Source organism: Fistularia commersonii, chromosome 5 (genome assembly GCF_037954325.1).
Source record: "Fistularia commersonii isolate RoL2024-O1a breed Wild chromosome 5, RoL_Fcom_v1.0, whole genome shotgun sequence".
In the NCBI taxonomy this organism is placed as follows: Eukaryota; Metazoa; Chordata; class Actinopteri; order Syngnathiformes; family Fistulariidae; genus Fistularia; species Fistularia commersonii.
Window position 1 is genome coordinate 949066 of NC_141288.1, and position 13071 is coordinate 962136.

The following is a 13071-nucleotide window of genomic DNA, read 5'->3' on the forward strand; positions in this document are numbered from 1 at the left end:
ACAGCATCTGAGTTTAGCACTTGAGAGTGGGATGGAACACCTCGGCGAGCGCGGAGCCCCGGGTTTGGTCTGCGAGGCCTCCTTCGGGAAGAGGACTTGCTTTTTTTTGGGGGGGGGAAGGGTTCGGTGGAGGTCTTCACCAACTGAAAGGACCATACCATTGATTTTTGGACGATCTGGCAAAGGACATTTAAAGTAGAATCCTGAAATGAGCTCCATCCTCTCAGCTCACCCGCCTACACTTATTCAGTATCATTTGCTGAATTGGGACGTGCCGCCTACAAGGGTCGACATCCTCTTTACTCTGCGCCTGACCTCGCCGCTAACGCTAACGACCCAGGCTTATGATAATGTTGCTTCGGCGGCTCGGATGAATCCAGGGCAACACGTTTCTGCAGACTCCGAACTCCCCGATGCGGGAGCTGCTGTCGATATTTATTAAAACGGCAGCGGTTCGACTGCGGTACAACTCTGCGTCTCCGCACAGAGTTGTTAGCTGGTTCGCTCGGCCGTCTACGGGAACATCAATTAGCTTGCTTGGCGCGCAGCGGCCAAAGAGGAGTGATTTAACCAAATGAAAGATATTCCGAGGCCGACCTCGCCGGAGGAGGAGCTCCGCTCGCTCGTCTTTTTGATTCGACAGCTCGCTGCAACTGCGACCGGCCTCTCGTTTCCTTCGCGCTCCGGACGTCGACAAATCCGACGACTCTCGGGTTTAGCGTAATAACAAAGTAAAGATGGCGGGTGTTTTGAGTCGCGCAGTCGTCAATGTGAGCACTCTTGGGTACAAACTATCTTGAAGATAATCTACCGTCCAAACAACATGGCGGCGATCAACGGCTCACAAACGTGGGATTTTGGAATTCTCCGCATGGATTCTGCTTCTTGGCAGCCTTTCCCCGCTACGACTGGGCGAGAGGCCGGGCTCACCCTGGACCGGCCTCTGCAGAGACGCGCAACCGTTCATTTTATCATTCACACGTCTGGACGATGCAAGTCCTCCTGTGTTTGGACTGTGGGAGGAACCCCGAGGAACCCACAAGGGGAGAACACCGAGCCTCCACACAGAGGGATCAAACCCAACCTTCTTGCCTTGAGAAGGAACGTCCACCACCTCGCTACCGCGCCGCGCTTTCGGCGGCCGGTTATGTTACTCGTTGACTCTAGCAAGTGAGCGGAGAGCGACGGCCAGAAAGAGGCAAACTGGACGGTATGCTCTTTTGAAGGGAACCCTTCCAATATTCCCACCGTCTTGCCGTCAAACTCGGGGTCGGGGTTGGAACCCCCCGGCCCAGACTCCGCCCCGCGGAGAGCCAAATGCTGTCTCCCCAAGAGAAAGGCAGTTAACAGCTGAACACACCTCGCGTCGTGTCGTTCGACACTTCCCGACATCGCACACTAAGCAGGGAGCAGGATACGTGAGTTTGTTTGTTTGTTTTTTTTCTTTTTTTTTTTTTTTTAGCTACTACCATGCAGCACGAGGAAAACAGTTTCGAGACATCTTGCCTTGATTACGTTGCATAAATGTTGTAACTCTGATAACGATAGGTTTCTCGAGAGAATCAGAGAGTCCTATATGGCACTTGATATCGTTGGTGGTTAGTAAAGGAGGATAAATACCAGAGTTAGTCTCACCACATCGTGTCCATCGTGGGGGTTATCGATAAAGACAAGGGCGGGGAATATAAAGTGCGACTCAGACCACGAGAAAAACATGAGTTGGAGGGATACATCGGATCGGGGGCGGATGAGTCGACGATGCTCGGCGTCAAGCGGATTCAACGGTACCGATACTGAAACTCCGATTCAACTGATACCAAAAACACCCCGAAATAATCATTTCGTAAAACCTATTTCCGGCTCCCTGATCCTGTGGACACGACATCGCGGCAAACCTCATTAGAAGTGGCCAAAACCCATATAGAAATTTGTAAAAAAAAAAAAAAAAAAAAAAAAAGCTAACCCCCGAAAAAAAAACAGGGAACTTAAAACAAACAAAAAAAAAGGTCCGCAGATTATATTACTCATGCGACGCCTTCGTCTGCTCACATGATTCAACTCACAACAGGAATTTGTACTTGGTGACTTCTTCCTTTTGGTAGTTTCGCTTTCCTTCTCGCCTCATTTGAATACGAAACAAACGTGGTCCGACAAATCGAACGTTGGCCGAAAGAGAGAACTTGCACCGCGACAATGAGAATCTGAAGAGACGACCGATTTAAAGAATCGCGGCGCGGGCGCTCGTCGTTTCATTTAAAAGGTGACAGCAGTGAATACAAATGTACCATTTTCTTTCCCTGTCTGACCCCAAGGCCCTCGCCGTTTCCCCGGTGACTTAAATAAAACAAAAAGAAGCATGCGTTCCCGACACTCCATCCACAGGACCAATAAATAAACTCTTTCCAAAACATAAAGCCACGGACCGCAAAGCTAAAGGGTTCCTATGAGTCGCACGCTACAAATGGCACTCGAGATCTTTCGAAGGGTATCGACCAGCGGGCGGGGAAAGTCCAAATTAAATAATCCGTCCCGGTCCGGGGAGGGCGGCGGCTCGAAACGTAGAAATCGGAGGCGGGGGTTTGTGGCGGTTGAGGTCTTGCTTTGTCGAAAACAACAACGGACGTGATTTCAACACCACAAAGTGAGAACCCGAGATAAAATGACGGTGAACAAAGTAAGACCCCAAAAAACACTGCTGTAGAAATGTCCGGGGAAGTGACATCTAGAAAAGAACAAAATCGAGACTGGCGCCGGCGTCACAATACGGCATCCGATCTGCTCTCAAACCAAAGATCCCCACAAAAAAAAAAACCAGGGACAAGCCTGCAGCGCCGCCATTGGACGAGCAGCGCCGCCATTGGACGAGCAGCGCCGCCATCGGCAGTGGTTTCGACGACACGACGCCGGGTCCCCCCGGAATCGGGATTTAAATCTGATGGATTCTAACGAGGCGGCCCGCCCTCCTCCGACAGCGGCGGCGAGAGGAAGGTCCGAAGCCGCCAGTGGAGGCGACCTGATCTCGACTGGCGGGAAGCGTGACGGGCATCCGGGGTCGTCGTCGGTCAGTTCTTAATGTTCAAACCGGGGTCTTCCTTCATCACAAACCTCTGAAAAGCAATGGGTGGAAACCGAGGAGGCGGAGGGACGAGGGGCACGCCGCTTCGCTAGCTCGCTAGCTCGCTCGGCACGAGCGCTTCTCGTCATTTCGGTGGCGGCGTCGCATGCTGGTCGGAGGGAGACTGGGGGCGGTGCGTCGGGGGTCGGCGGCCGTGGCGGGATCAGGGTTTTCAGAGGTCATGACGGGACGGCGTGGCGTCTGGAGCCGGTCGACGCCCAGAGCAGCATCAGCGGAAGGAGCGTCGCGAGCCACGGGGAGGGACTCAGGCCAGACGCCCCGCCACAATCGGGGTCCTCCTCCTAGAGCCGACCGGGGACGAAAGAGGAGTTACTGTTCGCTCGACACCGACGCGATGACCACCTTCCAGCTGACTGTTTACTAAACCCCTGCGAGGGCCGAGTGTACGAAACCGTGTTGATACGGCGAGGAAGAGGAAAGGCCGACTGGAAAGGAGGTTTCCAACCAATTTGTTCGCCGAGCTTCGCCCGGACGGGCCAAACCAGGAAACATATTGCTTCCGGGTTTCAGCTTGTAGACCCGACGCGTTTGGCGGTCAATCGGCCCGCTTGTGGACCGCAATCGTACAACAGCGACCCTCGGACAGAAAGTCTAGTTTAGCGAACGGTCAGCGGAAAAAAATGGTTCATTTCGGACAGACAATGAGATAAAGGCTTAAAAAAACATGACTTGTTTTTGTTTTTTTTTTTGTTTCCCCAGATTAGTGTCTGAGGAGCTACACGAGTAGCAAAGTCTTGCCTAAATGGTTTTCAAGAGGGGAAAACATTTGGGAACTTAATAAAAAAAAAAAAAAAAAAGGGCGTACAAACATTTGGATACAAATGTCCTCGTTCGTGTCGGTGTCGTCTACACAACAGTGGATGAAGACGTAGGAGTTCATCGTGAGGCGAGGTGGCGAGAATGTTGGCGAGTCAACGGGGAAAGAGAGAAATGGGCGGGGGGGTGACTGCGAGCGGAAGAACGACGGGGAAGCACAGGAAGTCACATCGGGAAGTCGAGGATGTGGTAGACGGTCAAGATGCGAGCGAGTCAGATAACGGAGGACGGACACATGAAGGGGAAGGAACGCGAGGGGGGCGAAGATGGCGTTGATGAAAGAGAGAAAGAGGTAGCATCATGGGACTGACCCGAGACAGCACATGAACAGTGGCGGCAGTAACATGAGCAGAGAGGAAGCCAATGGGGAGCCTGCGCTCCGTCGGCACATGGCCTCATCCTAACCATCAACAGCCAATCACAGCGCGGGAGAACAGAGAAGAACAGAGAGAAAAAATAGTCATGCAGTAAAAAACCGGTTACAGTCAGAAAGCAGGGGAAATCAACAGGAGAATGCAAGTAGAAGGACAAAATCGAGTAAGCCGACGGGGTTTTCGCTCGTTTTTTCGAGGACGAGTCGCCGCGTGGGCGGGAGTTCGTAAGCGGGACGGCGCAGGCGGAAGGAGTTCATTCATAAGACCGACAAACTCTTGACGCCGGGAAATTAAAAAGAAAAACAAACGGGGCGTTGGGTTCGTGGAGGTTTCACACGCAGAGTCCGCTCATGACGGTGTTTTGCTCGGTTCGGTCCGCCGTGAGTCGGACGGTCGCCGGTCGCCTCTGCGTGGGAAGCCGGCGCACATACGGCCCTTTGAGGAGTCACATTGAAAACAAACAAAAAGGAAGAGGACATGCAGTGTCTGGGGGTTAGTTAGTAAGCGAGAGGTGCCGTTAGGGGGAGTCCAGATAGGATGTTTGGGATCCCAACCAAGAGATTAACGGTACGGATCTACACGTCGGTTGCCGAGTCATCGGTTTTGGAGTTCTCCTCGGCGAGGACGCTAACTTGGATCCGAAGATGAGCTAACTGGATTTCGGCCGGTTCGCGGATGGAACGTCGCTTTCGGGGAACTTCTCACATTTCCCGACTTGGACTCGAAGGTGAGCTCTTGACATCATGGGGGTCACTTGGACCAGCCGTCTGACTAGGAATTAGAATGACAACTGTCAAAATGTTCAAAATTGGACTAAAGGACCGAGGGATGACTGGGACATTTGGGAAAACAGCTGTAGGCTAAAGTGACAACACGACGTCACTGGACCCACCGATCCACAAGCACCACGGTGACGCACCTCCTGAGGTGTTTTCACCTTCGAACTCTTAACGTTCCTTAATGTAGTACCTCCTCTGAGTCTGATCTGCCATTTTGGACTGTGTTGTGGACACTTCCCCTCCACAATATACATCTTTTATAGTTCTATCAAATATGGGGGCGATTGTGGCTCAGCTGGGAGAGCAGGTGTCCGCCCAATCAGAAGGCTTGAGGTTGCTCCTGATGGTCTGGTTAGAGCTTTACATGGCAGCTCAGCCACTATCTGTGTGTGTGTGTGTGTGTGTGTGTGTGTGTGTGTGTGTGTGTGTGAGAGCGCCGCCACTGCACAAATTTATTAATTCATGACCTCATGGATTGACACGTTCATGTTGACAGCCCTAGCATTTACGAAGCATACCGACGTTGCCTAAACGTGAGCCAGTGATTCCAGTGACAACAGCTCCTAAAACATCTCATCCGACTTTCAGTGACATAACTGTTTTTTACGCGTGATTCTCCTGGGTTTTGATGCCAAACTAATATAAAACAACATCGGTGACTATTTTAGGTGGCGATATTTGATCTAAAACTACAAGGGGTATAATTTAAGGTGAATACGAGTCCTTGCAGATCGGATTAACGGGATACATTTGGTTTCCTCTCCACGCCTGATAAGCCATGTTTAAAACGTTAGTCTTGGACCTCCAGGTAGCTCTCAGCATCCCCCGTCCTTCTTTCCGTCCATTATCACATTTTCCCCTCGTAAACGGACTCCGGAGTTTGTTTCGGCAGAGACGTCCAAAAACAGTAGCCTCGGGCCAAAACGCTTGAATTACAAAAGACGCCTCCTGATTAAGACTGAAGTTTCTGTAAACTCCGGGCTCCGGGGAGCGACGGAGGAGACGTTTCCCACTGTTTCGGCCGCCCGGCGAAACAACCTGCGAAGAGAAATCCGCACTTTTCCCAGCATTTTCTCAAGAGGCGCCGAGACCGGCGGGAGCGACTTACGTGTTCGTTGTTATCGAAACAGACCGAAGGTCCTTTCCTGTAGCGCGGGTCGTGGGCCAGCTCACACAGATTGGGACCCTTAGCTGGAAGGGTCGAGTCAGGAACATGACAACGTCTTTACGGAGCCACTAAATGACACATAAAAACCAATCGCCGCTGGACAATCGCAAGGTGAACCCGGCCGATCTGGCGCTACGATGGGAAGACCATCCGTTCTGCAAATGTCGCCGCTGTTCTCCAGCTGTTTCTTCAACCCCGAGCTGCCAAAAACAATATCGAGCCCTGCTGCGGCGGCTTTCCGAAGAACTGGGCGTATTGTTTGCTGGCCGGAGAGGAGCGGGAAGATCCCGCGGTACCGTCTGCAGACGCCGGGAGTCTGAAAGGTCATTCTCATGGTGCGGGAAAGGATACACTGCTGCTCGTCTTGTATCAGCGGCTTCATGTCGCAGGACGAACAGGTGAGCTTTGCGTCGGCGATGATGAAGACCAGGTTGGTGTTGGGCAGCTTTTCGGCGTGGTAGAGCCTGAGGGGGCAACGGACGGACGGACGGACGGACAACAGGGGAAGATGGCGACGCGTTAGCTCGGCTTCTTAAGAGCGGACACGAATCTTCCCGCGGCCAAGAAATGAAAGCAGGTCTGATTTAACATCTGCGAGGTTTGGGGGAACTCCTTAGATAAACAGACGTTATTATAAAAGCAGGACACCTTTTAAAGTTCAAGCAAATGTTCCACACCAAACAAAATGAAGAGCGAGGTCGCTCCCAGAAGTTTACTAAGTGCTTTTAACCCCGAGGGACACCGACCTGCCCACCTCCCCCTCTCGCCCCCCACTGTCCTCGAAGACCTTTACCCAAACCCACATGTCGCTGGTGCACAAATGATTTTCTCTGCTTTTTTTATGGGGGCTGTTAAAGGGGGAACGTGCGCGGCTAATGTGCAGGAACGCCGCGCGGCATGCGGGCAGGCACTCCATTAGCACGACACGAGGGGGCCTTAAAAACGGCATTTGCGCGGCACACATGTGCGCAATTACCCACGCCAAACACGCCGTAGACGGTGGTCCGCGCAAGTGACTTGACTTCACCTTCATGGCATGTGAATTTTTACAGCCCCTTTTGTTTTTAGTGCCGCCTCTGGGGACGTCATTTGTGTCGCAAACGCATCGCGGTCGCCGGGACGCGACGGCGGCGGCGGCGGCGGCGCCGGCCCGTCCTACCTGGAGCAGTTCTCGCAGTCCACCGTGCCTCTGAAGGACAGGTTGTTGGTCTCGAAGTAGTACTGCGTCTGCTCCGTGATGCACACCTCCTGGTGCATCTTCTCCGACCTGGCCTCCTCCATTTCGGCTGCGGGGAGAAAACAAAAATGGAATTACCCCCGAATCCCCTTACATTCGTCCCGCTCCGCCAACTTTATCTTGGAAGCGCCCGATGCTGAAATAACCCCTCCGGGCACATCATGCCGACAAAATGGATGCACGTACGGCCGAGTTTGCGGGGAAATGTACCATTTCCAGATTTTTAAAATGACACTCCCTCCCTTCCGCGCACGGTTCGTGCACCGAAGGCCGCTTCAAGATCTATATCACCCAGACGGATGTTCATTCATTCGGTCGTTCATTCTCTACGCCGCTTTTCCTATCCTGACGGACATCGCGCAAGAGCTGGGGTTCACCCTGGATCCATCGAGGGGTCGCACGACAACCGTTCACCCCCTCATTCGGCAGGAAAACCAGATTTTCCCGCTCGTCATTTGAGAGCGGGCCCGCTTGGCGAGCGCACAAACAAGCAAACAAACAAACAAAAAAAAGGGAATGAATTCCTTACGTGGGTTCAGTGTCCTCACCTGCATCCAGGAAATTGGGGAATGTGATGCTGACCAACAACTGTTGGAAGATTGACCTGGAGACAAAACAACAAATCTAAGAATCACAATAATAAAAGAAAAAAACAAATCAAGCTCTGATATCCGTCCAAAGCTACTGCAACGGTCTGGAGCCAAATGGAGAATTTATGACTACATATTCAGTAGTCTTGAACGGGGGATGTTAGCCAGAACGCCAAAGATTTTTATTGCACATATTGTAAAGCAAGCTGTTAATGGCATCAAGACAGTCAGGCCGAACACAAATCAGGGGGACGACGGATGGAGTCCTCGAACAATCGTGCCTTTAAATATAAGCTACAAGAGCTGAGCCTGCTTTCTATTAGCATACAAGTTTGGGGACTCCGAAATACAGATCTATATTTACATGTACGATATTAAAGATTTAGTGGAAAACGGGGCCGAGACTAATACCAGCTGTATCGGAGAACACGGCAGAAGAAAGTACTTACCATGCCGCGGCGGTCGCCCACCAACCCAAATGCAACATTTCTGCAATTGTGGGCTGAGAGGAACAAACAACAAAAAAAAAAAAAAAAAAAGAAAAAGATAATTAATATCAGAGAGAGAGGGAGACACAACGAGCAGAAACAAAGCAGCACATGTTTTGAATTAGCAGCCGCTGCATGTTGTTCTGATTATGGCTAGCATGCAAGGGCCTTGTTTTGGTGAATCACCCGTAAGTCGATGGTGAGCTGACTCACCGGAGACCCTGCGCCGACTGCGGCCGCCGCCGACGCAGCCTTTGATCGCAAAGCATCCACGGTGTTTATATTAGCGCTTAGCGCTTAGCGCCGGACTCTTTATTGCCTCTCACCGAAGAATTCCGAGGGTTTCAGTCGTCCGCGGCCACGAACCCTATCGTCTCCTTGCCGCCGTCTGGACAAATGATCGTAATCTCTGAGCGAGATAATCGATAGCGGTAGCGCTCGCTTGCTACGCTGAAATCGCTCGAGGACTTTTAGTGGACTTTTAAGTCCTCATGATGATGAAGAACAGTGCCTCCCTCTTAGCAGAGCATTGAAGATGCGCTGATGCCGCCCCGCTGCTGCTGCGACTCCCCCTCCTAACGCTTTCACCATAAACCCGGCTTCCCCTCTCATCTGCTCGGACCAGATTTACGGCTCCCCGGCCGGTGGAGCTTTGTGCATGTGTGTGTGTGTGTGTGTGTGTGTGTGTGTGTGTGACCGAGGGAGAAAGCGTCTGGAAGTGTGTTAGCAAGAAGGCTGCATGAGTATATTCCCTTCATCTGTGTATTTGACTGTGTTTGAGTGTACATGCAGAAAGACCTCCACATATGGATTCCAAGATGCCACAATATGGACGTTTATGTGTGTGTGTGTGTGTGTGTGTGTGTGTGTGTGGTGTCTTACCACGTAGACGGAGCGCAGGCCCGCGGCCCCCTTGTCCGGTTTCTCGGGGTTGCAGAGCGACTGGTAGTCGAAGGTCTTCTTGGAGGTGAAGAGGGACGAGTTGACCAGGTTGACCATCAGGATGGGGTCGATCATCCCGAAGAAGCGTCCGATCTAAACGGCATCGGAGCGGAGCCACGGTGAGCTCGCGGCTTTGTGGCGCGAGTCGGAGAGTTTGAGGCGTCGGTCCCGGCAGAACCGTCTCGTAGAAGATGTCTTCGACGGCTTCCATTTCTCCCGGAGGACACTTTCAAAGATGGCCGCCGCGACCCGCGCGTCGACACGGCGACCGACTAATGTTTAAAACACTCGAAAACCGGCTCGCTCGCTCGCTCGAGGCGGTAAATCACCCTCCCGACCGGGAGCGACGGACTTTAGCGTAATCTGATTAACACGGTCCACGAGGCGGCCGTAAATTTCAGAGCCGAGGAAGTAGTTTATCTCGACGTGTTTTGACGTGACGCCGCGCGGCGGCGCTTGTGCGCCCGCGAGGGGCGACGGCGAGAGAGCGGGACCGAGCGGAGCGCTTGCGAGAAGGCGGGCCGTCCATTTCCTCCCGCTTTGCGAGCTCAACTCAAGCGTACCGTCCTCGTCATATTCCATTCCTTCCTTTGAGCTCGGAGTCAAAGGACGTATAAATCTTCCGCTCGAGAAGGTAAAGGGAGCCTTCTCCGCCTCCCCCGCCCCCACATGCAATAACACAAATAATGAATTAACAGTCACAGCCCTGTTGGCTGCAGACTCCCCGGGGGATTCCTGGAGAGAAAAGAACAAGCTGGATGAAAAAACATAAAGCGGCAGAGAAAGCGAGAAGCTCGGAGAGCCAGAGAGGAACGTCGCTCCTGCAGGATATATGATTGAGGGCCTTCTCCAAACAAGGCCTCAGGTCCCTGGGTTTTTAGTGCCGCTGCCAAACTTCAGAGAGCGACTGATTTATCCGGCGCACACCCAGCGCTGATTAGGGAAGGGGCCGAGGCCACATGAAAAAACATTTACCCAAACGACAGCGGGGGCCCGCTCTCGGATTTTAGCATAGCGCAATGTCCAGGGGAGAGATGAGCGGGTTAATTGTGCAGAAATCGGGCCTCGGCGCGAGCGAGGACGTGTTCACGTGTTCCTCGGGTTATTTCGCGGTCCGGCCCCGAGTCGGGGGACGCTTCCGAGGGCGGATTTTTCCACGGCGTGACTTTTGATATGCGCGCAAACGGTTCGGAAGGCGAGCGCGACTGACTCGACGCGACCGAGGCAAAAACGGATTTTCGGGGAATGCGTGCGAATCACCGAAGCGCCGTTACCCCTTCTTTGCCAAAACGGCCCCGGACAAAGACGCCTGAAGTGGCGACAGTTAGAAACAACCGCCGTGTTACGCCGGAAGGGAAACGGCAAAACTTTGGCGATGTTAGCGGTGACGGATGTTAGCGTTAGCCTGAGTTGCTAGCGACCCCGCTGATGGTAAGACATATGTGGCTCTAACTAGCTTTGTTGACTCGTGAAGGTTACTTGGTTGTCACATCTACATATGGAGCCTCTCCCAGCTGTGATGCCACACAGAATTGGTGAACAGAACTGGTCACCTTCATCCTCAAGAGGTGGAAGCATGAACCGCTGCACCACCGCCAGGTTAAAATTTCAGGTTAAAATTCTAAAATAAAGAAATAAATAAATGAATAAAGCTCAATATCCAAGGAGTTCATTTCTGCCAATAAGGTGAAAATAGTGAAATGATTTCTGTATGTTGGAACTTTTTTTTTCGCTCTGGATAACCGACAAGAAGTATGCAGATACACCCTTTTTCTAAATTTAGTTCGACTCTAATTATATCTTCAAGTTTCCCATTTGTTTGGAATGGAATAATGTCATGTTCTGGTTGTAAGTCAAACCCCAGGGTGCCTTACTTTTTTAGAAGAGTTAAGAATCACCGGGTGAACGGCAAAAGTCGGGGTTCATCCTGGATCCATCATCGGGCCACAAATAGAGACATACAACAATTCTCCCACGAGGGAACTTCTTGCTGCGAGGAGCAGCGCTGACCGACGCACATTTGTGATAGCATAAACGCGGTAAATGGTGCCTCAAGTTTAAAGAATCGAACAACCGGGGAAAAAAAGCGGTAGATCGTAACTTTGTCGATCGAGACCCACCTGATCGATGTACTTATCTCGATTGGACATCACAAGAAAGCCGCCGTCATCCAGGATGACGCAGTCGACGTACTGGAACAACACAGCACCGTTACTCCCGGTCGCTCCGCATCCCATAATAACCCCGCACTTTATCAAACCTCCCACCTCGTCGTTCCGCTGACAGCCGCAGATCTCGTCGTTGCACTGCAAAGACAGCGACCGATCAGGGCGACCGCACGATAGCCACCCGCGGACGGCGGCGCGCGTCACCGCTACTCACGTTGGTCCTCATGGTGGTGTTGATGAAGCTCGCCATCCAGGCGCTGATGTCCAGCTTCACGCCGACCACTGGGAGCAAAACACAGCGACAAGAGCCAGACACGCTAGATCACGACGGCACTCCGCGTCAACTTTCCCCCCCTGAACCCTGAAATGGAAACTTGGCCGAGGATCACAGGGCGGCCGCGCCGGCTTGATGGGTGGATTTGCGAAAAGATGAGCGGGCGGAGAACGCCAAGGGCGCGGTCGGGTTTTAACGAATATAGGTGCGTAAATAACGCGCAGGCCGGAGGTGGGGAGGTTCTTACTCTGCGGCTGCGATTTGAGAGGCTCCCGCGAGGGACGAGGGGAGCGAACGGGCGAATATCTGGCCTCCGCGGATATTTCCGCGTACTTACCGGCCGGCTTGAGTGTGACGTCGTCGATTTTCAGGTTGACCGCCTTGCTCACGAGGACGGAGTCGTCGCTCGCTGCAAGGAAAGACACGGAGAAACAACGGCTGACGGGGTGGCGAACCACAGATTTGGACGTGGCGGCGCTACCCACTGTTCTCTTTCGCCAGGTACGGCGTGGGAGTGAAAATGTACAGGTCGTTATCCAAACTCCGCTTGTAGAAACTCGACTCGTACGTCTCGGCGTCCTCTTTCCAGTAGAACCCGGCGCTGTTAAAGACATTAAGGCAGAAACCGGGTGAGCCAAACAAGTGCTTTTCCAATCCCACGCCGCTTTTCCCAATCGCGACCTCGGAATTGCAGTGTCGGCCTCCGTAGTTGCACAGCTGAGCGGTTTAGGTTCTACTCCTGATACTCCAGGGGCGATGTGTCGGGAAAGCATACCGCCGCTTTGCGGGGCTCAGATGGAGCCTTTCCCCCTTTTCAGACGTCCGCACGGCCGTCTCCGCTGACAACGGCGTTAAATTTATATTAATTCCACATTAATGTTCCCTTTGACCAGGACGATCCGGCTCGAATGTCAGCCGAGTAGCTAAAAATTCTGCGCGCTCGAGGAGACAAGCGGTTTGGGTATTAGATCGGGACACGGCACGCAACGATCCGATGCTCCTCCAGCTGAGCGTGACCCCAAGATGGGGGAAGAGAAAAAAAAAGAAGAAAGAAATCACAGGGATTATTTATTCCATCTGGCCTCAGGACAACCTTGGA

General features: G+C 52.6%; 1 protein-coding gene across 1 annotated transcript in view; it reads right to left on the reverse strand.

Annotated features, from left to right (window-relative positions):
• Window positions 1–1940: 1940 nt before the first annotated feature.
• The window catches only part of cacna2d1a (calcium channel, voltage-dependent, alpha 2/delta subunit 1a), a 90499-nt gene continuing 79368 nt past the window's right edge, over window positions 1941–13071 (reverse strand). Inside the window, exons 27-38 of the mRNA XM_086146293.1 lie at window positions 12458–12573; window positions 12310–12381; window positions 11913–11980; window positions 11798–11836; window positions 11651–11722; window positions 9471–9623; window positions 8550–8602; window positions 8059–8114; window positions 7433–7559; window positions 6625–6737; window positions 6214–6296; window positions 1941–3417 (exon numbers count right to left, since the gene is read on the reverse strand). Coding sequence (XP_086002419.1) covers window positions 3295–3417; window positions 6214–6296; window positions 6625–6737; window positions 7433–7559; window positions 8059–8114; window positions 8550–8602; window positions 9471–9623; window positions 11651–11722; window positions 11798–11836; window positions 11913–11980; window positions 12310–12381; window positions 12458–12573 — 1075 coding nt within the window. The 3' untranslated portion in view covers window positions 1941–3294. The remainder of the gene's footprint in view (window positions 3418–6213; window positions 6297–6624; window positions 6738–7432; window positions 7560–8058; window positions 8115–8549; window positions 8603–9470; window positions 9624–11650; window positions 11723–11797; window positions 11837–11912; window positions 11981–12309; window positions 12382–12457; window positions 12574–13071) is intronic.